The sequence below is a fragment of the Numenius arquata genome, chromosome 2, assembly GCF_964106895.1.
Source record: "Numenius arquata chromosome 2, bNumArq3.hap1.1, whole genome shotgun sequence".
In the NCBI taxonomy this organism is placed as follows: domain Eukaryota; kingdom Metazoa; phylum Chordata; class Aves; order Charadriiformes; family Scolopacidae; genus Numenius; species Numenius arquata.
In genome coordinates this window covers 86,542,103-86,567,330 of record NC_133577.1, presented here as the reverse complement: position 1 = coordinate 86,567,330, position 25,228 = coordinate 86,542,103, and the positions used below count along the sequence as shown (strand labels likewise).

Here is a 25,228-nt window from a genome sequence, read left to right as displayed (position 1 = left end):
CCCAGAGCAGCAGCGGCAGCATCAGCTGAGGACCCAGCAACGACCACCCTGTCCAGGGCGAGTTGTCTCCTACCGCGCGGGTCCGGCACCGGACTCGCACGTTTCTTTTCCTAAATCCGTTCACTTTTCGGCAGCGAAACGCTTGCAATTTATGCGGGATTCTCGTTCCTACGCTCAGGTCTGTAACGTGTGATCTCAGGAAGGGGAGGAATGCGAGGGCGGAGAGGGGGAGACAACCCGCCTTCCCCGCAGGAGAGCCCCGCCGGTGCCGAGGCGGGGAAACCTCCCGCGGTGTGCGCTCCCGGCTTATCTCAGGGGACAGGCTTCCCCCGAGGAGCTCCTATGCAGTGCAGGGGCGAGCTCCTTCACACCACCCCTGGCCACGAAACGTCTCTCCATCACACATAACACCCTTTCACAGAAGGTTTAGGAGATACTCCATCTCTGGAAACACAGCGGCACATCTGCACGCAGCTCTTAATAACCGGGCTGCCTGACGGAGGGAATCAGTCCCTGAAGAAAGATGCTTTTCAAAGCTGTCTCACCTCAGCACAGGATTTTTTTTTTCCTTTGCCGCCTTCTCCCCAGGGATCTGTCCAACCCCTTTTAAATGGTTTTCGCCCGCTGAAGTCAGCTTTCTGTTTTCAAGCTTTTGAGGAGAACGAATGCCATACGTGGCGCCAATTCTCCCCTAGGTTACATCTCTCCTTCCCTTTGAAGTCAGCTGGGTTGCACAGAGGTAAATGAGAGCAGAATTTGGCCCCTGGAGCTAACAATGATGTGGAACCACTCTGACTTTTATTTATTTATTTGTTTTCCGGGGGAGGAGGGACGGATTTTAAGATCCGGTTATAATTTGTGTCGCTCTCTGTCCCTAGTACTCAGATATTGTCAAGCGCATCTATAAATCACGGTGCTAATCTGGCCGGGAAGGGCTTTGCAAAGACAGGGCGAGAAGCGAGTGGAGTCCCCCCTGGGGTGCAGATGCGACGGGAGGGGTCTTTTTTTCTCGGCAGAGACGGGGTTGGGGGGGTGGGGTGGGAAGAGCGCAGAGGACGCCGCAGTCTGTCCTGAGCCCGGTCCCCCGCGGGCTTCCACTGCCCCGCGGCTTAGCCGCAGCCGCCGGGGTGGCCAGGTCCCGCCGGGAGGGAAGGGAGCTGCGGGGCTACCGGGGTGGCAGGGAAGGAGGGCCGTCGCCGCCGAGGCGATTTTTCGCCGTCCGCGGGACACGCGTATCCCCGCGGGCGGGCACCCGCGCTTCTTACAGCCTCTCTAGAAAATAGCCCCGCTGCTGCTGGGAGCCCTTGGTTTTTTTACGGGCGCATGAGATGCTCCTTGTCCTCAGCTCCTCTGGAGTTCACTAGCTGCCTTTAAAGAGGGACATTTATTGGGATAAAAGTGGATTGCAGCCTGCAACAACGTTGCATGTGTCTTTCATTTAAAAGACACCGAGAGCTCCTTTTTTTTCCCCTTCTTCTCTTTTTTTTTCCCTCCCCCAAGGCATTTAGTGCTTTTAAGGCATAGTTATAAACAAGCTGCCGAAACGCCAGCACACGGAGATGCGGGGGGGAAAGGAAGAGGATCTGTTTCCCTGGGTCTGGAGCAGGCGTTGCTCCAAAAGGTGCAAGGAGGAGACGTGCCGTTTCTTCAAGAAGGATCCAGGGACAGGAACAACCCTTGGAGCGTCTCCCGGGGCCTGGTTCTGCCCCTCGCCCGGGTGAGGCAGCGGGCTGACCCCCCTCCCACCCGGCCACGCACCGCGGGCACCGCTCGCCCTCCGCGCCCCGTCCCCTTCTCCCGTGAGCTGACAGGAACCGCTTCCACCTCTCTCGCCCCACAGGCCGGCGAAGCAGCACCCTAGTCTCCATAAAGCCACCCCAAGTCCCCCAGGTCTCCTCTCCCGCCCCTCCGGCGGGGCCGAGCATCCCTGCGGGGACGGTAGTGGGGTCCGTCGGTCCCCTCGTCCCGGGCTCCGCGTCTCCCGCAGCCGCTGGCCGGTGTCGGGGGCAGGTAAAGCTGGAAAACGAGGTGGAGATGCAGAGGTCGCCGCCCGGCTCTGCGAGATGGCAGGGAAGGGGAGGTTGTGCGTGTGTCGGGTGATGCCTACAGCTCCTGGCCTGCAGCTGAAACGAACATCCCTCGCGTACCTATCCCTTCCTCCGAGAAAATATCAAACTAGAGACCAGATGAAGAAGGAGGGGAGTTGCTCGCCGGGAAATACGCTGGACCTGAACTGGCCTGCTCTTCACCTTTAGCTGGGTTCACAGGAAAGGTCTCTAAGACGCTCAGCAGCCCCGGCTGGCCATTAACGCACCTATACTTCAACCCCTCATTAAAGCTTCATTCACTACTTCTCCCCCCACATGGGGGAAGGGACCGTTCTACTAATTTCTAAAATAGCCTTAATAGAACAGACAAGCTCGGGCCCACGACGCTGAAATACAGTTCTGAAGTGATTGCAGACTCGGTTTTACTTTACTCCGATGAGTATTCCTTTTACCAGGAAGCAGGGAGCTGCTCTTTTCAGTGATGTGGGCCTTTTCTAAATAGTTCCCTATCTCGCTCTTGCCTGTGCTTTAAATCCTGACTATGTGCGAAAGGACCAAGGAATTCAACACTTCAAAGCTCACACTTTGGGTGAAAACCAGCTTCTTTTTCAATATCCATAGGAATGCATACATATATGGCTCATTTCTTTTTCTTTTTATTACCTAAGACTCTGTTTTAATACTTTCATTTAGAAACTGTATTTTTTTTTTTCAAGTCGGTAGTGATAATATTTCAGGAGATTTAAAATAAAGGATCCATTTTAACCGCTTTGCACACATACACACAGAGAGGCAGACTGGAGGTCTGTTTGATAGCAGCCAAATTCTCTTTTAGGCCGGTTTCTGATGTGAGAGATTTCTAGTTTTAAGTTCCTCTATTTTCCATTCCCGCTACACAAACAACCGCCTGTAATATTTCTGTCTCTCTTTAACTCTAGGACGAAACTTCTGAGCTGTTTCATAAGGAAGGAACACCGGTTCTTAATTTTACAGCTTCAGAGAACAGGGCTGCAGCTACCGAGGTATCAGTCAAATTGATTAAAGAAGATCCTTTACTTGAGGGTATGTGCCCCTGAAATTACCTTGCTCTAAGCCTCTCAGGGAGCTGAGGGGGAGAGGGAGGGAAGCGAGGGATTACTCTCTTTCCAGGATCCCTGGAGAAATGCGAATAGGTTGCAGAGGGGAAATGTCCTTTTCATGTGTCCTCTCTCCCTCCCTGACTCCCCTCACCCTCCTCGCATGCCTGTGTGCGTCTGTCTGTCTGAAACGGATCTGTCTGTCGAAAATGGGCCTGGAACTCCCTCCTGTGTTGGGATTAGGTCTTGGGGGACCTGGGGTGGAGTTACACTGCTTGCTTATTTTCATATTCATTAGAAATGGGAGGTTGCATAAGGAGCCCTGCTGAGCTTCAAGATATAAAAGCAACTTCGGGTTCCCCCTTTCAGGACAAGACAAATCAAAGGCTCAGAGGCAAAACAGCTCCCTGAGCTCTGAACGTCTTTCCCTCCCTCCTTCCTTCCCTCCCATCCACTCACCCACTCTCCCTCCCTCCCCTGCTCACAGTCCAGCCTCTGTCTAGGGAAGAGGCTCTCAAGCAGCCTTAGATGATTATGGATTTTCTGAGCGAGAAGTTTGCCCTGAAGAGCCAGCCGAGCAAGAACAGTGACTTTTACATGGGAGCAGGAGGCACTTTGGAGCACGTTATGGAAACTTTGGACAATGAGTCCTTTTATAGCAAAACGTCAGGCAGCAAATGCGTGCAGGCCTTCAACCCTCTGCAAAGGGCTGAGCATCATGTGAGGCTGGAGAGGACATCACCCTGCCAGGACAACAACGGTGAGTCGCCATCCCAGAGTAATTCTCGCCCCTGCGCTTTGCCCTCCTTGGAGATGTACAAGGGAGGCTAGGGCTTCTCCTGCCCGGGGAAACCAAAGGTAGTGGCACAGCCTTTGGGTGCTGGCATGCGAGGGGCTGCCAGGTAGTAGTAAATAATAATAACAACAACAACAACAATAACAACAATAACAACAATAATAATAACAATAATAATAACAACAGCAACAATAGTAGTAGCAGCAGCAACAACAACAACAATATTAACGACAACTGGAAAAGGCGATCACGTACTTCAAAGCGCTTGCTCTTACTTCCTCCCGTGCTGCCCCTCCGGTTGCTGCCCTGCCTGCGGGCCCCCGGGCCGGCTCCTTCGGCTTGTCCCCGCCGCCACCACGGGCAAGCTCCGCGCCGAGCAGGCGGCTACAGCCCGCCCGGCCCCGGGGCCGCCCGCCCCGGGGGGACCGACAAGCCGGCGGGGGAGACGAGGGACGGGGAAGGGTCGCGGTGTCGGAGAGGCGGCGGGTGCGGGAGGGCTCGGCCACCGCCCCGTCCCCGCCGCCGGCCGCCCCCGGTCACCCCTGGCCGCGCCGTCCCACTCCCCGCGACGCCGGGGGTCGGGGCCGCCGAGCGGAGTCCCCCGCGCCCGCTGCGAACTCCGCGGAAAACGCAGCCCCGGGTGTAGGTGGCGGCGGCGCAGCGGGGACGGACGGGGCTCGGCCGGCCAGGTACCGTTAGAGGGTGGGAACGGAAGGTCACTTGGTCGCGTTCGGTGCTTTCAAATAAGGCCCTGCGAGGACAGTGGGGTTTTTCTTCTGCCATGTTACTGAATAATGCATAATAGTGATTCTTCATACCGACCGAAAAAGACTTAGGTAATTCAAACGACCCTGTTAAATATATTTTTTTTTTTCCCTAGCTGATAGGTAAGGAGAATGTGGATTATTTGAGACGTTTAAAATTTTCCCCGTTATTCCAGCACCATGTAAATGTGTCTTAATCGCACCCACGGATCCATTCCGAACCCCTCCCGGACCAATCGGACCGGGACTTTACAATCATGTATAGAAAATCAATTAAAAAAATCTTTTCCTAGCAGAATCGGAAAATATGGTTAAGATCAGCTGCAATAATGAGACTAACAATGTTTTACATTTTTTTGACTTCATATAGGTATTGAAGTATTTTTTTGAGAAGGTCCTTTTTGTATGAAACAGTTTGTAAGAAATAAAGATAGATTTCCGCAAGTGCAACTTAAAAAAAAAAACCCACAAAAAAACAAAAAACCTACTGAAAATTGATTTATACATTGAACTTTTTCTTAATTAGCTCATTTAATGTGTGCCTCGGGGACTTTGGGGCATTTCCTATATATGCATGCATTGATGGTAAGTATCTAAAAATTGTGTTTGGTTAAAATAAGATGGGACTGAAAGAAGTTACCGAGAATGTGAGAAAATCCCAAAGCATGTTTCTTATTGTATGTTACATGCTTTGTAGTTTTTAGTTTCAATATAGTTTTAAACTTTTTTTGCCTGTTTCCGAGACAAAATAAAATAAAATAAAATAAAAAAGTCCTTGCGAATCCTGTAACATATCGCACGACTTTTTTTGGTGATGTGAGATATGTAAAAATAGAAAAAAATAGGAAATGTTTTCATTTGTTATTAAGAAGCTACAGAAAAATATTTCTTATCTCTACCACTCAGATTTTACCTAAAGACAAATAGTTCCTGCAATCCTTATACAAAGTATATGAAACGATCTCGTTTATTAAGTTAACATTTTGCAGAAACTCTCTGTATTTTGTAACCATAACAAACTTAATTGGAAACAATTCCACTTTACAAATCCAAGAGAAGGTATATGGAATCTATTGAGTTTGTAAAGTGAAGTTAATTTTCGGTCTCATTTGCTTCTTGATTTGTCAGTTCACAGCTATTTAGTTTAGTTTACAGTTATTTTGTGTTTTCTTAGAAATAGGGTTTTTTACATCTGCTTCCAGGTTTAAAGGCATGTTTGTCAATAGCTTTATACTGCTTATCTTATACGAAAATCTGTTTTGGGCTAAGATTCCTTATCTGTGCAGCTCTAGTTGAAGCTGATTTCATGGATTATTAACTACTTTAGTGGCAGAGTAAAAGTATTCAAGTACTCTTATGCAGTCTCCTTAAACTGAAAACATTTAGATTATATTTTCAGATACAATTCTTAGTTAAAATTCTGTGTGATATAGTACTTTTACTCTGTTTGTGGTTAGTATTACAGATTCTTTTTCCACGATCTCCTATAGAAATATGCAGTCACATTGAATCTGGTTCCTTATGAAACTGTTTTATAGGAGCCTTGAATCTAAAGTCCCCCCCATTTAACCAGTTATTTCCCTCCCCCACCTTGTGTACAGTGAACTATGGGATTACTAAAGTGGAAGGACAGCCTCTTCACACAGAGCTGAGCAGGCCCATGGACAATTGCAACAATCTCAGGATGTCCCCGGTGAAAGGGATGCAGGAGAAAGGGGAACTGGATGAACTTGGTGATAAGTGTGACAGCAATGTCTCCAGCAGCAAGAAGAGGAGACACAGAACAACTTTCACCAGTTTGCAGCTGGAGGAACTGGAGAAAGTATTCCAGAAAACTCACTACCCTGATGTCTATGTAAGAGAACAGCTAGCTCTGAGAACAGAGCTCACTGAGGCCAGAGTCCAGGTAGGAACCAAACTTCAGCATTTCCATGACAAGTTGTGCATTGTAGGAACTGGTAAACGACACCCTTGGGGATTGTACAAAAGCCCATAAAGCTAAAGTAAATAGCTTTATAAATAGCTCATTTTGCTTTATTTCTTTATGTATATGAGCTGCTCTGCTGCAGTACTAAAATTACTTGTTATGTTTTCAAATGGCTTGTGGTGTTGTTCTAGAAACTTGTTTAAAGGATGAGAAAACAACATCAGTAGTAAAGCAGTCTTGATCTCTGGTAGTCCTGTTTTACTGTCAGAATTCCAGGCAGTGAACACACAAAGTGTTACGTGTAAAGATCCCTTTAAAGAGATATGTTGTATGTACTTCAGACTGATGACAATGTCACTGACTCGGCCACAGAGGATTCTCTGTGTGTTACGGCATGAAAAGTACAATCTAAAAAGTAATCAAATTCCTTGTTTAGATCCTAAGAGTATGCAGTGAAACTGAACGTACATAGATGTTTATGAGTATATGTATATATGTGTGTGTTAGTGTCTGTCTAGAGCAAGGACATAATTCTTTCACCTCTACTGTACAGAATGAGCTTAAAAATCACAAAATTGGGGAGTACATTTACTGGTTTTTAAACTTGCATAACCAATGGATAATGTTATTCTAATTTTTGGAATGAAACGTACTGTTGACCACGTAGTGCAGTATTTGAGATCTTAACTGCCTACAAAGTTGATTCATTCAGTATGTGCTCATGCAGTAATCTCAACAATATTTATGGCTTTGGATGTGTAATGGTGAGAAAAGAAGCTAAATATCCAGGAAATGCAGCCCTTCCCCCGTTCAGACGTCTTCCCTTAGAAAAGGGTGTGAGCTACATTTTGTGAGTTTATCCTATTTTTAGAGATCTTCTCCACCCTGGTAATGCCTATAATTTCAATTTAGAGAATAGCAGTCCTGTTGGTTCTTACAGACTGGGATTAATTTTTTTAATTTAGTGACTTGAATATGATAACAACTTCACAACTTGTAATTAAACACATACTCACACATGCATATAAAGAAAGAGACGTCAGTGCACATGCATACAACTGAAATTAAACCAGGAACACTTTCAGAAATGAACTCAGTTAATTAGTTTTATAAAGAAGTGTTTTTCTCATGTCTATTCAACCAGACAGCATATTCGTTGTTGTCTTCAGAAAATAGAGTCCAAAATCATGTCTCAGTTACATCGATACGGTATCAGTGATGCTGATGGAATTTAGTTCAGTGGCTTTTAACTCTTCAGGCTCTGTGCAATCGCTCTCCTGTTGAATTTGTTGCATTTTTCCAAGTGTGACTTCCATTCATTAGGTTTCAGTCTTGACTTAAAGAAAAAGCTTGTATAATGTTAAAATACCGTTCTTCCAATTTCATAATTCTGGAATAACGAGAACCACTCCAGGAACAGATTAATATTCAGAACAGGAAGGGGAGAATTGGGCTAAAATGTGTCAACTGACTTTTTGCCACTTTTTTGTCTAAGTTTTGGAAGCTTCATATGGTAAAAATACTAAAAATAAGAGAATAAATGTGAAAACATATATGTCTTCACCAGACTTTCACAGAATAGCTATTTCTATTTTATTTAAGCATGTTCTCCCCTTTCTTAAAAGATAGCTAGTCTTTGCATTTCTCACACACTAAATATGAAGGGAAATGGTGATCATTTTTATCCAGAGTAGCAACAGTATTCCATCACAAGATTAAGCAATTTAAAAGGCCTTACATCATTAGAGGCAAGCATCTGGCAATGCAAGGATAACAAGCAGCAGATTTTTACATTGCTTTGTGGAGGCAAATGGTTACTTTATCTCTGCCAAGAGACAGTTTCTAGTAAAGTGATGTAAACAGAAACATTTTGGGGGATTGTCAAAGGGGAAAAAATGTATGTTTTTTTTTTTTATTTAGTTACTATAAATTCAAGGAAATTGATTGATTTAGTTTAGCAAAGTGATCAGCTGGATACCTTACCCACATTTCCCTTCACCACCATTTCATCAAGATCCAATTTAATATTTGTCCTGCATACATGCAGAGAGAGCCAACCTGAACCTAATTTATCTAAGTTGTTCTCTTTCCTGCTGCATGTCAGTGAAGTAATTGGCACCCATTTTAAGGAGATTGTCAAGGTCTTTTTTCAATGAAAGAACCTCATTACTAAATTCCCTTAGCGTGTTCTTGTTGCCTCCTGTGGAGACAGGAGAATATTTTTTTTCCTTTTCTTTTCTTTTTGCTGAGCCTCAGGCATGATAAATAATAAAAATTTACCAGCAAGGTCCCTAAGAATATGTACTTAGCACTTACATGCATGGGCCTTGTTTTGATTGCCAAGTAAATTTTAAAAGATTGCACATACTAAATTTGCAACAAGTCTGTGGGAATAAAAATGAGCAAAATTATGCTCTGGTTTCTGAAGCAGCATCAAAGGACAGTTGAGTTCTCCAAAGATCAAGGCAAAACCTGAATTTTAAAGCAAACAGTGTTATTTTAAATATCCCACCATCAGGGATCTGAAAATAGCCCTCAAAATGGGATTCATAGGCAGTGTCTTTATTAAAAAAAAAAATGTATTAATGTATGTATCTATCCAAACAGATTCACGATCTATTTAGCAGGAAGACTAACCATTGGCATTGTTTCCATAAAAAAAATAATGGTTCTGTTAGTAGTGTGACTTCTTTAAGAAGAATTGGAATGAGTTTGCTCATAGCTGAACAATAACTTAGTTGGATAATATTACTTTTATAAACGAACAATTACTTTTCTTAGCAATCCCTTTAATTCACCAGGATAAGTCTTAGCCAGTCCAAACTAAACTGTTTGAATTTTTTTTTTTGAAGACCACAGGACAATGACAGAAATCAGTCACAGCAAGAAATGTGCATATAATAGGTTTTGAGATAACACCCGACACTCAAAATATTACAGAACAGTCCAAAGGTTATTGAAGCATAAAAAAAATAGCCTTTAGTTGATAAGGCATTTTTTCAGACCTAAATTATTTCAGTCTAATTGTAAAGTGCTGTTCTTTATTTTTCCATTGTCAGAAACACAGATTTTCCTAACACAAATGTGAAAAAATGTCGCAATAGTTTTAAAACTGTCTGTGATCTCCTGATCTGTATTATCTTCCTGCTCTATTAGCCTTCCTTGTAAAAACTTTTTCTGCAGCACAGACTACTGTCCTGGTGGCAGCTTTTCCTGCCTTTTCATTACTGTACTTGACAAAGATTACATATACCTCTAGGAGGCAAATCATAGGTAGTCATATCAAGTCACTGGTCATATGCAATTAAGAGAAAGTTTATTTACAATTTGACTTGCTGTTACTTGGTAATTTTCCTCTATAGAACAGAACTCTGTCAAAATAGGCACTGCCTGATGGACTGATCTTTTCTTTCCTCTGCCTTCTTTTTTTTTTTTTTTTTTTTTTTTTTTTTTGTGGCACTAGAAAGGAAATAGCATATACTTTTAAATCAGCCAGAAATAACCTAAGCAGGTCTGACACTGAGAATATTGAAATTGCAAGAAATTCATCCACAGGCTGAGAACATCCCTTTCTTAGATAAACAGAAATTTTAAAAGCTACTGTCCAAAATCTCTTGGCTTTTTCCTAAGACTCTTTGCACACTATGTAATTAGGTTCACCTCGATGACTGTTTCATCATTTACCATAGGTTTGGTTCCAGAATCGAAGAGCAAAATGGAGGAAAAGAGAACGCTATGGTCAAATCCAGCAAGCTAAGAGCCATTTTGCTGCCACTTATGATATATCTGTTCTTCCAAGGACTGACAGCTACCCTCAGGTACAGTAAAGGCCACGTAGTACTTTGGTTCTACATTTGCCTTCTCTTCCATCCTTAGGCACACGTGCACAGAAGGTGCATGAAGACTTTCCTGTGTTTAGCTTTCAGTGTTCTTTAGACACATTGCCAGGACCTGCCACTGTGAACAACATTTTCGACTTCCAATATGTATAATTAACTCTTAAAATACAAGTATTTTTTAAAGAACAGTCTTAGCAGCTGCAGAGTTCTGCATAAGTTATGTACTGACAACGGCTGTGCAGTGAAGTCTTTTCTGCACATAAAATTCTGTGGGGATTTGAATCGCTTCTAGGTCCATACACAAATTCTGAATGACATGTAGACTCATTCAGATTGACAGGAATGATGTAATTTTATACAGTAAGGTCAGAATGTCACTTCTAAGATATTTATATTCATAGGTACAACTGCCTTAACAACTCTGGTCTTGTGTGCTTTGGTAAGGTGTGGCATAACTATGTGATCTCTAGGCAACTTCCTTCTGATGTATTAAACATGCACAATTTCTTTACGGACCTCAATAGATCATTGAATACAGCAAGTCTTCTACTAACATGAAACAATATTAAGGCCACATACAATCTGAATTGAATGTATATAGCTGGGAGAGAGAGGCAGGAGCTCTCTCAGACAGTAGCAAATTGTGTTTTTTTTTTTTTTTCTTTTTCAGTTCTCCATTAGTATAAAGTAAGGTATTACTGAGTAATAAGATCAGAATCTTCTGTTTCTGTTCTCCAGTCCTTTGGTTTATTGCCTTGCCTCACTCTCTGCTATTGTTTTTCTTCTTGCTTGTTTTAGTACATTGAATACTTTTATTCTGAAGCCATTGTTTTTCATGTCTCTAGCTTCCCATTACTTTTACCACATAATTAAAAAAAAAGAAAGCACCATACAAAGCAAAAATCTTGTATGGGTCCTTGTGGTAGAGTCCTTCCACTGCTTGTGTCCTAGTGCTCTTCTAGGTCATTAGGTAGCATGGTCTTTGCCAGACTCAGGAAATTTTTTATATTCTATGTGGGCTTGCTTTGGTCGTGCTCTACGTTGGCTGGATGTGGTTAGATTTGAACCAGAGGCCTTCAGCCCATGTGTCATCTACCCAGTTTAAAATGCTTTAGCTCTGAGGAGGTTGCATGTTACTAAGTTTGGTGCTTGGGCCAGAGCTGGTTTGTGTTCCAACAGCTCAGAACATGCACACAACCATTTCACTCCTGGTGACATTTACCAGTCTCCTGGTTTTTATTTTAGAATCTAATAGTGCATTAGCCCAAATTACATCAGAAGCCACTGCACGATACACTCTGTGTTTAAGAGGGAGGATGCAATATGTGTTTGAGACCTACCTAGGTGGAGGTGTGCAAAAAGACCTTAAGCACTCCTAGGCAGATTCACAGAAACATAGATGCTCGGTCACTCACAGACCTCACTCAAGGTGTACAAGTATCTTTTGAAGGCTTTTCTGGCTCATCTGTAGCATCACAACAGATGATACAAGGAATAGTACTTAAGCTTTGGGCTTTGTATCCCTGACTCAGTTCCCTAGACTAAATTTAGTGTCTCTGAGCTCATCTTTTAGTTTTAGTAGAACTTCATCTTGATCACATCTTCATCACAAATTTTCCCAATTGACAGAAGTTTCATTAGCATAAGAAAATGGAATAATGCAAGCCATTGGTAAACACTTCGAACAGTTGTCCTAAAATTAATGTTTTTAAAAAAGAAACACTTTTGAATTATATCATCCATAAAAATCTAAACCTAATGAAATAGCTATTCTGTAGTTTCAGATTGCTAAAAAGATGAGTGAAGTAACTACATTTTTATTAACAAATCTGTTAAAAAACATCTTTCCTAGGCTGATGATGCAACTAAGTTTCATCCTGGCAAAACTTTCTATCATTAATTTATAAGTTCTCAAAACCGGGAGGTTGAAATGGAAATGTTCATTCCATAATCTTAAATAAAGCAGCTCTAAAATATGTAGAAATATAACATGTATACTCATTCATAAACATAAATGTGTAGTACTCATCTACAACCACAGGCTAACACACTGCTGGTAAACAGACCGTCACAAACACCTAATGGAGTCTGGTCACCTGCATGAGAAAGTTGTGTTGTGCTGTACTGTAGGGTACTTCATGAACAGGAACAAAGAGCTGAATGAAGGTGTGAGTCCGTTCTATATTGGTTATTTCAGTTGAGTGTTTGCATGCATAGCTTGGCTACATGATAAAGGCAACGTATCTTGCTCCTCAGTGAAGAAGGTGGCTACTTTGCTGTATACTGGACTATGAATAGGTATCCAGGCCATTATCACAGAGCAGTCAATGCAAGTTCACGTTCTAGCTAACCTGGTGGTAATTCTTCATAGTTTCACATTCTTAAATCCCCATTTTCATTAAAACCATGTGTGTATCATATATATACTATTTCCAGTGACAATCTTTGAGGCGATGAAAATCTGCATTAAAAACACAATGACCACTAACATCACTACATTCAAATCTTTTGAACTAGATGTCCATTTATAAGTGCCTCACTTATGGAAAATAAATATACAGTACATGACTTGCTATAAACTCCTTAATCTACCCTACAGTTCAAGCAGAAAGAAATATATTTAAAATTGTGATCTGCATGTTTGGTTTTAGTGTTATAGATTGATTTCTCAGAACAATTCCATTATTTCAGTACAGTTAATGCAAGAAAGGAAATGACATATCCTTATTTTTTTAATTTTTATTTTAAAAATTTAATTTTTTTTTTCTGTCTTTTTTTTTTCCAGCTTTTTTTTCCTGTGTACAAGCACTTTTATTGTGATGTTGACATCACTAAATATTAGACAGGCTTTGCGATACTTTTGAATAACTAGTTTTTCTTGGGGATTGTGGAACACAGTTCACTACAGCTTGTTTATGAAGCCTTTGTTAACATGGGAAAAACAGACTCTGTTGCTGGCAAAAAAATATAGGATGATGTTGAAAAGGGATAAAATCAAGCTGAGATATTTACTGCTGTGTGACAGAAGAAACAGGAACAAATGTGAATTTCTGGTGTGAATTATATGAATTTGCAGTTTGAAGATTTCTGTTTTGAGCCCCACCACGGATATGTTCCCAAAACAGACATCCCACTTGCATTCCAGCAGAAACATCAGTCCCTTTTGCAGTCAACAGAGGGTGTGGAGACCCCTGCTTAGTCTCTTCACCAAATATCTTCATCAGGCACAAATTAAGAACATGCTGCTGCTATGTCTTGTGTGACAATATAAACCTGAAATGTTTTCCTGTGTGGAAAAGATCTTTTCAATTTATTTCAGATAGAAGGTTGGCTCTAAATCAGAGGATGGTTGAGGTTGGAAGGGACCTCTTGGAGGTCTAGTCCAACCTCCATTTCTATAATTCATCCTCATTTTGCTATTAAATTACACATCTTTATCTTCAAAACAGCAATAAACAATTTAGAATTGCGGTTTTTTTTTTTTTCTTTTCTAGAACATAATTGTTTGCTTTGTTAATTCAGTCTAATGCTAATTATTTTTACAGTATATTTACTTCAGGTGTTATTTATTGTGCAAAATAGTTGCTCAGCTGGCTGCCAAGAAGTTAAGTATCTCCTAAACTGTCCAAATTCTGCATGCATAGGTCTTCCACTAATTATATTGGCAACACCTGGATTACAGAGGAGGACAGTTAGTACAATATTCCAGGATAATCATCTGTTATTCATATGTTTTTCCTAGGCTTTAACATTAAAAATACCGCAGAGTTGTTGTTTTCACTCAGATGAAATATTTAACTTTTGACAACATTATGCTAAAAAATCAGATTTTTTTCTAGGAAAATGTTACATACAGTACTTTTCATTCGTTTTAGTAAAAGGTTTCAGTTTCTTTAGTTTCAGTATTTAAGCTTCAAGTTTCTCTTGCAGATGCACCACGTTGTGGTCTGTCATTTTAAGTGCACTCAGAAAACAAATTGCTGGTTAAAACTCTTATCCCATACACTTTGAGTCTCGTTAGCCAGAGATATTCTGCTGATGATATGAAAGCTAAGAGGCAGCATCCTAACATGAGTGAGGAAATTATGCAAATTCACTTCACGGCAACCTTTACTTCAACTCACCTGAGTAAATGTACAAGCATTACTTGATTTGGTCACCTAAATACAGTGCTATTTAAGATGTTTTGGGATATCTGAGACACTGTTACAGCACTGATGAACAGGACTTAAAAGAAGCATGCACCCTTCAGAGGAGGCAGCTGGTGGTCAGATAAGATGTTAGACACTTGCATTTAGAAAACTTAATCACAGGGATTTTTATGCCAGAGATGGGTTCCCTTTAAAGTTGGTGAAAATCTGGTGAATTAAGTTCTCTCTTCCTAAAATACAAGGTATAAAATAGGTAAGGTAATCTCTAAAAGTGTGTTTTTCTCTCTGATGCCTGGTTCAGCTGCAGACACCTATAGTTATCTTAGATGGATCTATGTATTATGTTGGGAGAGGAAAAATAAGAAGGCTGCTTAGCCTTGCTCTTCTCTTACTTTATTGGCCTTTACTTGCCTAATTTTGCTTTCCTATGCCTAGTGAGAAAGCTAATGTGACAAAGGGTGCTTAAAATTGTCAGATTTAATATTTAAGCATTAGAAGTAGCAAGGGAACAAAAACCTTAGACAAACTTTCATTTTTATCCCTTCCTTATTTACACACGAGAGTGAAATTTGATCAAAAGCCTGCCCTGTTATCACATAGATCTCTAGCTTTCCCTGTAGGAGTTAAATTTATAAAGAAGTCATCTTTATAAATGTAAGTGCATCAGTATGTAATTAAACATTAAATAGTATTTTTGAAAAGTAGATATAAGGGGCAACGTTCTTCTCCCATCTAGTCTCTTTCCACACTTTGCATATTTTGTTATTGCTTATTCTTTGAGTTTAGTCCATTTGTTGCCATTGTTCTTTTAAGGTCTTTTCATCGACTCATAGAATGGTTAGAGTTGGAAGTGACCTCAAAGATCATCGAGTCCCAACTCCCCTGCCATGGGAAAGGGTTTATCCTGTTACACCATTATACTTTCTCTCTTACGTGTGAAATGTATTGTTTGCCTCTCTTATTTACTTGAAAATGAAGGCAAGACTTGGATAGGACTGAATTTAATTTTTTTTTTTTTTTTTTTGTGGAAAAGCCCAGCTTAGTGCAGGTGGGAATCCTGAAGAGACAAAAGCATTTCAAAGGTATGGGAACTGGAGTGATATAGAAGGTGTAGAAAGAAGGGAGCGTGTTGAAATATCAAAAATAAAAGAAGGAAGAGGCTGAAGTTTACATTCCATCCACCAGACTGATAAATCAAACTAAATCTGTTGAACAGCATGGCATCACATGATTTGTTTTGGCAATCAAAGAGTGTAGAAGTGGTATCAGTATACATATGTTATGTACTAAGTCCTTGGATCATCATTACTGTTCTGCTCTAACCCTAGTACATATGGGTAATTCTCATTAGCAATAATCAAAGTTACATGCTCCAATTAAATTTTTCATATGGCATATATTAGACACCACATGTTATATGACTTAAAAATTCTTTTAACTGTATTAGACAGATAAATGACACTTAATCACAATAGTTCATTAAAGCTATGGATACACTGATTAAGTAGGAGTAGATGTGGTAGACATATCTGAGCTAGCTTCAAAGAAGTTTTATCATATACTCATGCTGTCTAGCTGTGACAGCACGCAGCTCAGGCTGGGCCACCACCTGCATGGTATGTTGCTTGCTGCATATGTGCTGACTGTCGCACTGCTGCGGCTGATCTTCCAACAAGAGTAACACTTCTAATCTTTTTGGGTGGTGTCTGTTCCACACAAAGTAGTTTGTGCACTGCGCTTTTATTCTTTCTTGGTTCTAAACCATCACTGTATGTGGTCCTCCTCACAGTCTCAGCATTTGGTTTGTTGCTTTCTTATTTTTTTTTGTGAAACGTATTTCTTTAAGCTTGTGAGTGACTTAAGATGGGGTTTAATTATAAGGCAAATCCATTTTTTCTGAGATAAAAAAGTTTTAATAGTATTTTCAAAGTGTGAAATTTTGTCTTTAACTGTATCATAGACGTGAAATATAAATAATTCTTATTGCCACTGGCTCTGAGATTGCAGTAGGGAGAAGTTACAGTTTATCTACAAAACATCCTGTACAAGAATGAAAGCTTGATGATTTTTCAAATCCTGCATTGTTTTGCACCTTAGCAAACTTGCTAAACATGGAATCAAATTAAGAGATTTTTATTTTGTTCACTGTTTGGAAGGCTTAAAAGTGGACTAAATGGGTCTATCACATAGCATTAAGCCTTTCACTACCAAGGGCCAACTTGCATTTTATGGACAAATCGGAAAATGGTGAGCTGCAGCTCTCTCATATGTACCTGAACCCAATACAGTACAGATGATCTCCACATGTTTGTTCGGTAAAATATCACAAATTACACCAAGAAGTATTCTCTTTAGATATAAAGGAAAAAATACAATGAGAGCGGTAATGCCTTGGAACAAGTTGCTCTTAGAAGTTATTGAGACTCTGTAGCTGGAGCTACTCAAAACTTGACTGGATAGGGCCTGAATAATGTGATCTAAATTCAAAGTTAGCTGTGAGCAAGGGTTTGGAATAATAATCCCAGAGGTCCTTCAGTTTAAATTATGCTGAGAATCTATGACTGTGCAAACTCGGGAAGTGCAGAGAAATTTCTGCCCATACTTTGGATGTTCTTAAGAGGCCCCCAGAAAAAAAAATACTGTGGCAAGTGACAGACCAAATTAATTGTGCTGATGGACTCGGAACAGCCTATGGATCATGAGTTGTAAACTAGCAGTCCTGAGCAGTTTAACAGCTATTACATTTAATCTGCCTAAAGCAGCTCCCTGTGCAAGCACAGGTTTCATGTTTTCTGGCAGTGCAAGGATTGTTGCTTCACACAAAGAGAGGAGTGACAAAAATTTAGCAAATCAGTCTCTTCGACATTCACATGTTTTCTATTATTAGGTAAATTCTTAACTGTTCAGTTAGTACCACTGTTGTCTCCCTTGCAATGCCCAGGAACGTCTTGAAAACAGAGTCAGTGTGTAATTTCTAATTACTAGAGTAATTATAATTACATATAACATAATTCCAGTACCTACGGGAAAGATGGGGAGGAACTCTTTACCAGGGAATGTAGTGATAGGATGAGGGGTAACAGTATTAAACTGAAAGAGGGTAGATTTAGACTAGATCTTAGGAAGAAATTCTTTACTGTGAGGGTGGTGAGGCACTGGAACCGGTTGCCCAGAGAAGTTGTGGATGCCCCATTCCTGGAAGTGTTCAAGGCCAGACTGGATGGGGCTTTGAGCAACCTGGTCCAGTGGGAGGTGTCCCTGCCCTTGGAAGGGGGGTTAGAACTTGATGATCTTTAAGGTCCCTTCCAACATAACCATAACTCATAACATAACATAACATAACATAACATAACATAACATAACATAACATAACATATAGTATGTAATATACTAACAACGATAATAACTTATTACTTCATATCTAGAGATCTTAACAGAGATTAACATTTTGTTTCCCATGTGAAGCACTAAAACACACATCCACTCAAATAGAAGCTGTGTGTGCTTATATGTGTGTCTGTTGGAAACAAACTCCAGCCTCGATAGGCAGGTGACTCAAATAGTGAGACACGACATTTGGTGATGGGAGAACCAAAACTGGGGAAGTGATAGTACAACACTCAGAAAATTTGGAGCTTTGAATTTATATGATTTCTCCAGGTACTGTGTAAGAAGGATGAAGGTCCAGGAGCTTGAAATTTTAACAGAAAAAAAAAGCAATGACACCAAGGGGGATGACCAATTACCTCAGCTAATTTTCCTCTGCAGTGTCAAGCAGAAGGTCATATGCTTAGGAAATGATATCATAGCCATGTTAACAGCCATAACTCTCCAGTTGTGTTCTTGTCACAGCTATGAAATCCTGCTGCCTTTTTTTTTTTTTTTTTTTTTTTAATACTGGGAAGGGTGTGTATGTATGTGTGTATAAAACATACAGTAGGTAAATATATTGAAGGGTTCTGGTAATTTCGTGGTAACCACAAGAGCAAAGCTCAAGTTGTTTGTGATGTTAACAGAAACCAGAGATGTGCTGTATGTATAGCCTCATTCACGGTCTCTGAATTGGCTTTTATATAGCTCATGGATCACACAAGAGTTTAAGAGGAAAAATATTTTCTTTAAATTCATGTACATAATGTCCCTTTTCCTTCCAACATACCAGAAGAGGGTCTGATCATTTTGACTTATTGTAAAACATTACTGTATTTATTTTTAATACAGGCATAGTTTCTGCACCTGAATTTCACTATAAGATATTTATATTGCAAATCCTTACTGAGAAATGAAAATCTAGTATCAAAAGTGAAGTCACCCAACCAAGCAAAATGAACAGAAAATTGATAAGACTGAAACATTCTTTTGAAAAGCATAACTGTCTCATGAAAGAAGGTGTAAAGCTTTCCTAGCATCTTGTGGCATTTCTGAAGTTAAGTTTCCTAATTTGGATTCCTTCCTCTAAGGAAGAAACCTAGGGCACCCCTTGAAAGTTTTAGGAATGATTAACTTGTTCACATATTTCTTTAACAAGACATTGGTATATTTTAGGATTTGCAGCTGAATTCTGTTCTTATTTACACCTGTGTAATCTCACTGAAGCTAAATTGAAAGAGATTTGTCCAAGATAAAAATATCAGGAAAATTGGTGGTACTAAACTTAGTTTGCTGCAAACTAAACTACTAGAAATATGGAAGGAAAGAGTGATTTTGTGATATCTCCAGACCACATAGGTTATTGGGCACTTTCAAACTGAGCTTCTGAACCTTTTGAAGTCTTCTCATCACAACTGTATTAAAGGCAAACTGTGCATGTTCCTATTTAAACAGAGTTTTTTTGAAAATTCTTACCGTAATTATATCTGTGCAGCCCGGGTGACTGCAGCATTTAGCATAGTGTTTCTTAGAAAGCCATCTTAGAAAGCCAGATAAATGAGACTTCGTTGTGTGTAAGTTAGCTTTGGGGATGATGAGCTCCTTCAGAATTAGCTCCTGTGTTAGAAGCTGTATAGATGAACTAGTCTCTTCCTGTGCAGATCCATCCTGTTGTGAAGGTCCTGAGACTAACCATTTGGCTTGGAAATACCATCAAAAAGAATGGGGGTTTGTGTCATGTGTTTGAAATGCATATATATTTTTTTCTGGATTCTTTTTTAACTTTACCATCTCCCTGTTTCCGTTCAGTAGAGTTGTGCCAGCAAAACAAGCTGAAGTGGAACTGCATGGAAATAGGAATAGGTGACTTGTTTTGGAGGAAGAAAGGGAAAGAAAACCCCAACAGTTGCTTAATCTGTCACTGCCGCTGCAGGAAATGTATACGTAACCATGAAATACAATAAAGTACAATTAGAAGTTTCTAGCATTCCTGAACACCCCCCCCTCCGGCCCAATGATTTTTGTATGGGTGACTGTGTTTCCAATTTTCCCGGTTCATGGTTGAGATACAATGTGTGCAGCTTGGGCTTTCAAGCAAAGTGAAGATATTCTTTGGATCTTATAGGCTTTCAGTTACTATCTTCTTTACTACTCTCCTCTGTTCTCTAGTCACATGCTATGTGGCTTCAAACTCATTAAGTGTTAGAAGGCAGTAAGCATTATGAGTCTTAGTGGATGACTTCTCAGTTGCTGTTCACTTAACTACCACACTTTCTAGCTCTTTCGGAATCCCTTGTTTCCTTCTTGTAATATTCTGTAAGTTTGTGCTAGGATCTGAGAAACTTTCCAGGCAACAGGACACTCAGGAATCCCTGAATCCTGAACCATAAGAGATGTACTGCTTTCTTTGGGAATATTCTGTGTGGTTGAATGCAACAAACTTTTGTAAGCAAGACAATGGTTCAAACAGGTCCAGATAAGCTATGTCCTTTAATCCACAGATAAACCAACTGTCCTTTGAAGTTTATAAAAAGTGTGCCTGACTATAAGTCAAAACTGGCTCAGGTGGGTTAATTAAAGAGTAATAAGGCAGTTGAGGATCATGTCAAGCTGCAGAGGATCTCCTGTGGGCTGATGTTTGAGAGTATTCTAAAAACTGCTGAAGGGAGGGAAGGTTGGCAACTGGAAAGTTCTGAAACTCTCACTAGAGTCTCTTTCCTCCTGTAGATCTCAGGAGGCCCACAAGAAGGAGGAAAAATCCTTTATATTCTTCCCCAGCCACCTTATTCACTCCATTACCTCTCAGCAGACCACCTAAGATATACAGGAGCAGATGCCTGAGGTGTGCCCAACTAGCTGTGCATGTGTGTGTGTGGAAAGGCAAGCTGCATTCATGTGAGTGGGTGTGGAAGTGTGTGTATGCCTGCACGTATGCATGTCTGTGTGAAAAGGAGTTGGGTAGACCAAGAGTTTGGGGAGATGTGTTGCTACTGTGACTTTTCCCCAGCCTTCTGCAGGAAAGCAAAATAGAGCATTTACTCATTCTTTTTTTGCTGCTGGAATTTCCAAGGAGCCCAAATTAGTTTGTCAGCTCCTGATGGCCCCTGCTATTACAACTGTTCAAAACATTAATTTTTAAAATAGACTCTGTCTCCTTGCTATCTGCGCTAGATCTCAGCTAGATGAGTTCAGTGAACCATAATTTATCTCTTTAGCTTGGTGGTGGTTTGGTGGGTATGTGTTGTTGCAAAGTGATAGGACAATGCGAAAAAAAACCTCAGCCTTAGAAACATGTTTTCATTCTGTGTGTATGTGTATGTGTGTGTCTGTCATAATTCATTACTTCCCCTGACCTCTAATTTGGCAGAAAAAAAATCACTCAACTAGAGAGATAACCTACATATCTTAAAGCCAAAAATCCTTTGCCTGTGGATTTGGAATGTAAAGGCAAAATTAAGTTTGAAGTGGGAATTCACTTTACAGTGCTAACCAAAGAGTAATTGCAATTTCTCCAACAGCAGAGAACAAAGACATGTGGGCTCAATCCCAGTGCATCAGAGCAATGATACAGTGAACAGATAACAGATTTTTAGCATGAAGACAAATTTAGCAAAGTAAAACAAAAAGAAAAGGATATAGTTACTGGCCAAGAAGTACTGTACTGTGAATGAGGGCTACAAATGTCTTGTATCATGGTATTTGTACATTTTTTTTTTTTTTAAGAAATCAGCATTCAAGAAAGAGATACAAGTAAAAGTAGAGAAGAAATATAAAGCTGTATATTGTATAATGGTGAGTGCAAGTGAGAAGTGACCAAGGAAGACACAGAGAAGGAATGAAAGAATGTGCAGTCTGAGATAATGACAGGAACTGACTTGTGCTAGGCCTTGAAAATCTTTCTGTCTGTTCATCTAGTAACAAATAAGTGAAAAATACCTATCCATAAATAGCATCTATACATAGTGAAGCCCTGAGACTGAGAATGAAGCTTTCAGTGACTGCCAAGTATAGAAGGCATTACACATCAAAGCTTGAATACATGGTTACTCCAGATCTTCAGCAGACATTGCTGGTAACCACAAAGTTTGTCTCCTAGTCTGTCATGCAACGTTTTCCAGGGACGCACACTGCAGCCAGTTGAGGCTGAGAGCTGAAACAGAAATGCCCTCAAGTATAACTTTCATATAAAACCATCATGAAAAGAATTTTTATCTTAAAACCATCTTTGAAACAACTTTAGGAAAAGCTCTTGGATGTATTATCAACCATGCCTGTATTTTATGAATCTATTTGTTTTAAAGAAATTATGCAAGCCTTCTCAGTATTTAATTTTGCAAATACTTGTTGGGCTTTGTCACTTAAGAAGTCCTGGTTTGTTTTGTTCACCCTTTTACACTCTTTCCTACCATTACGCTAAGACAGAATCCTGATGAGGAAAACCTTTTATGGTGAGAACAGCTATGGTACTGTACACTTTTTCACACCTCTTCTTTGATGTCATTTGTGTACTTCCACTAATTTTACTGACTGGCAGGGCTGGTGGCATCCTGAAGTTCAATGGTAAACACTCAGGATAGAGCCAAAGAGCAAACAGATGACAGAGCAAGGAATATGATTCAGCAGCCCTTGCTCTTAAGTGAATGATCCAATATTTTGACTCATGTAATGTCGTCATGGTATTTTCCAATGTGATTGCAGAGAACTAGTAAAGTACTCATTACTTATTTTAGAAGAGAACTAATAATGGATGTGTTAAGTAAAGCAAACCAAGCATTGCAGGATGAACTATCTAAATGTAATCTTATTCATTTTATATGTTCCAGATTCAGAACAATCTGTGGGCAGGGAATGCGGCTAGCGGCTCTGTGGTTACTTCCTGCATGCTACCACGAGATACGTCCTCCTGTATGACACCTTATTCCCATTCACCCCGGACAGATTCTGGCTACACAGGCTTTTCAAACCACCAGAATCAGTTCAGCCACGTGCCCCTCAATAATTTTTTCACTGACTCTTTACTTTCTGGGGCAAGCAACGGACACGCTTTCGAAACCAAGCCGGAGTTTGAAAGGAGGTCCTCCAGCATTGCGGTTCTACGCATGAAAGCCAAAGAGCATGCTGCCAATATTTCCTGGGCCATGTAATACAGCAGTACCCTTTCTTCATTTCCTTTTTTTTTTTTTTTTTCCAAATAGCAAACTGAAAACGTTTTTATTTCCCATATTTAAAGGACATAACAATAAGCTGCTGTGTGTGGAATGCTAGAAATCACAATATACACGATGTCTGCTTAAACAAATGCAATACAATATTTAACAATAAAAAAAGAATAAACCAAATAGATTTACCATGCATCAAGCTCAACAAGCCCTCTTTGTTTTGGTTTTTATATAGAAATATGTTTTGTTGTACCAATTGATGAAATATGATTATAAGACCTGCAAAAAAGAATAAAACTATTAAGAAAATACTTCTACTCCATTGGTTTTTAGCAGTACTGTATACAAAATAAATGCTTTACAAATGAATACTTCATAAGGGAACAACTCTGTAAAGGAAAATAAATTTATTATACTAAAACCATGAAGTAAATCTCTAAGCACACCACGCAGAGAAAGAAATATATGATCGTTCATGTTATAGGTGGAATTTGTAGACCTAACTCTCTCAGCACTGTGCTGCTGCTCTGAGCCAGCTCTGTTGTTTTGCTTAATGCACGTTGAGCTCATTGGAGTTATATCGATGCACAATTAATGTACTGAGAATAGAAGCTACTTTTTTATTTTATGGACCTGAGTGTATTCTTGTTAAAGATAATGAGATTTTTTTTTCCCAAACATATCACTAAAAGCAGGATCACAGTGTTTAATAGAGTTTTCAAAGACATGCACAGATTATTTAAGTCAACTAGGTTTAAATGAAATCTTCAAGGTTGCAGGTAGGGTATTTTGAAACTTGGGTGATTATAAGAGAGAATGGAATAGTACTGCAACATTTTCAACAGAATACAGATTTAGAACAAACCCACAACAGCAGCAAAATATTACTTCCAAACCAGTCAGTCTTATCGTTTTTTGTTATGCTATGATCAAATTGAAAAGAAAAAAGTTGAACAAGACTTGCCAGTTTCAGTCTGTAACTGATCTCAGGATGTTATAAGAGGACATATCTCATTTAATTTTAGTTATAGTTTGTTGATACTTTGTTGGGTGTTTTTTTTGTTTGTTTGTTGCTGTTTTTTTCAGAGTTTAAGACTGGTTTGCTCCCTTTAAAGTCGATAGGAAAAAATCTTTTCGACTGCAGTGGCAGCAGGATTTGGCTCTTAGCTCCCAGCCTATCACAAAGGAATTAAAATGTCAGCAGACTTTCTGACGTTTCTGGTGGAAAAAAAAATACAGGAGAAGAAAAATACTTTACATCTGGAGAATTGCTATCTGCTTTGATTTACTTCTCCTCCCTTTCCCCTGTCACATTCCAAGCTCCTTCAGATGAGTGAAATGTCAGCCTCTTTGAAAGCAACAGTCAGTCTCTCAGGTTCATAAAGGCAAAGTAAATTAATTGAAATAAAGAAGGACTTGCATGGCTGTGATTAAAACAGGATACAACTCTCTGGGCACCCTGTTCCTTCTTGCTTTTCTCTCTGGCCATTAGTTAGGAACGGAGGGCGGATGGGGGGAGAAGGGAAGATCAGGGAAGCACATTTCATCACAGCAACTGCAGAACTGCCAGTACTCGCAAAAACAAACTCATGGGAACCCCTAAATTGTCTCTACTCCCACTCAGGAGGCTAAATTTGAAAACAAGTATAGGAGATGGATCCATTCTGTAATCGTTCAGTGGAATAAATAAACTTAACTTTGAAATTAATGGAATGAGTTGAAAATGGGAATTTTATAGCAAATTCTTACACAGCTGATTGAAAAGAAGGTTATCCTTTTTGCCACTAGTAATAAACTCCAAGTTTAACACATACGTATACTCCAATTTGTGGTTTCCTATTTTATTCTCCTTCTAAATATTAACTTCAACTTTGGCCCGAAGAACTAGGAAAGAGCATTCTGGCTAGAATTTATCTTTTCCCTTTTTTATGGTCTGTTTAAACAGCAGTAAAATGAGCATTTTGATTTAAAGCAAAAAATAATTTATTAGTAAAGGTAAAGAGACTAGTTTTATATAGAAACCTTTGCTACATGCAGAAGGATGAAAGTGGTGGAAATACAAGGGTTTTTTTAGCAGATCAAACTGTTTCCAGTTCTAA

General features: G+C 40.1%; 1 protein-coding gene across 1 annotated transcript; it reads left to right on the top strand.

Annotated features, from left to right (window-relative positions):
• Positions 1 to 3,491: 3,491 nt before the first annotated feature.
• Positions 3,492 to 23,412, top strand: ALX1 (ALX homeobox 1). The gene is made up of 4 exons (XM_074169041.1): positions 3,492 to 3,884; positions 6,286 to 6,590; positions 10,301 to 10,429; positions 22,794 to 23,412. The coding sequence occupies exons 1-4, from the start codon at positions 3,653 to 3,655 to the stop codon at positions 23,112 to 23,114; spliced, it is 987 nt and encodes a 328-aa protein (XP_074025142.1). The 5' UTR covers positions 3,492 to 3,652; the 3' UTR covers positions 23,115 to 23,412.
• Positions 23,413 to 25,228: the final 1,816 nt, after the last annotated feature.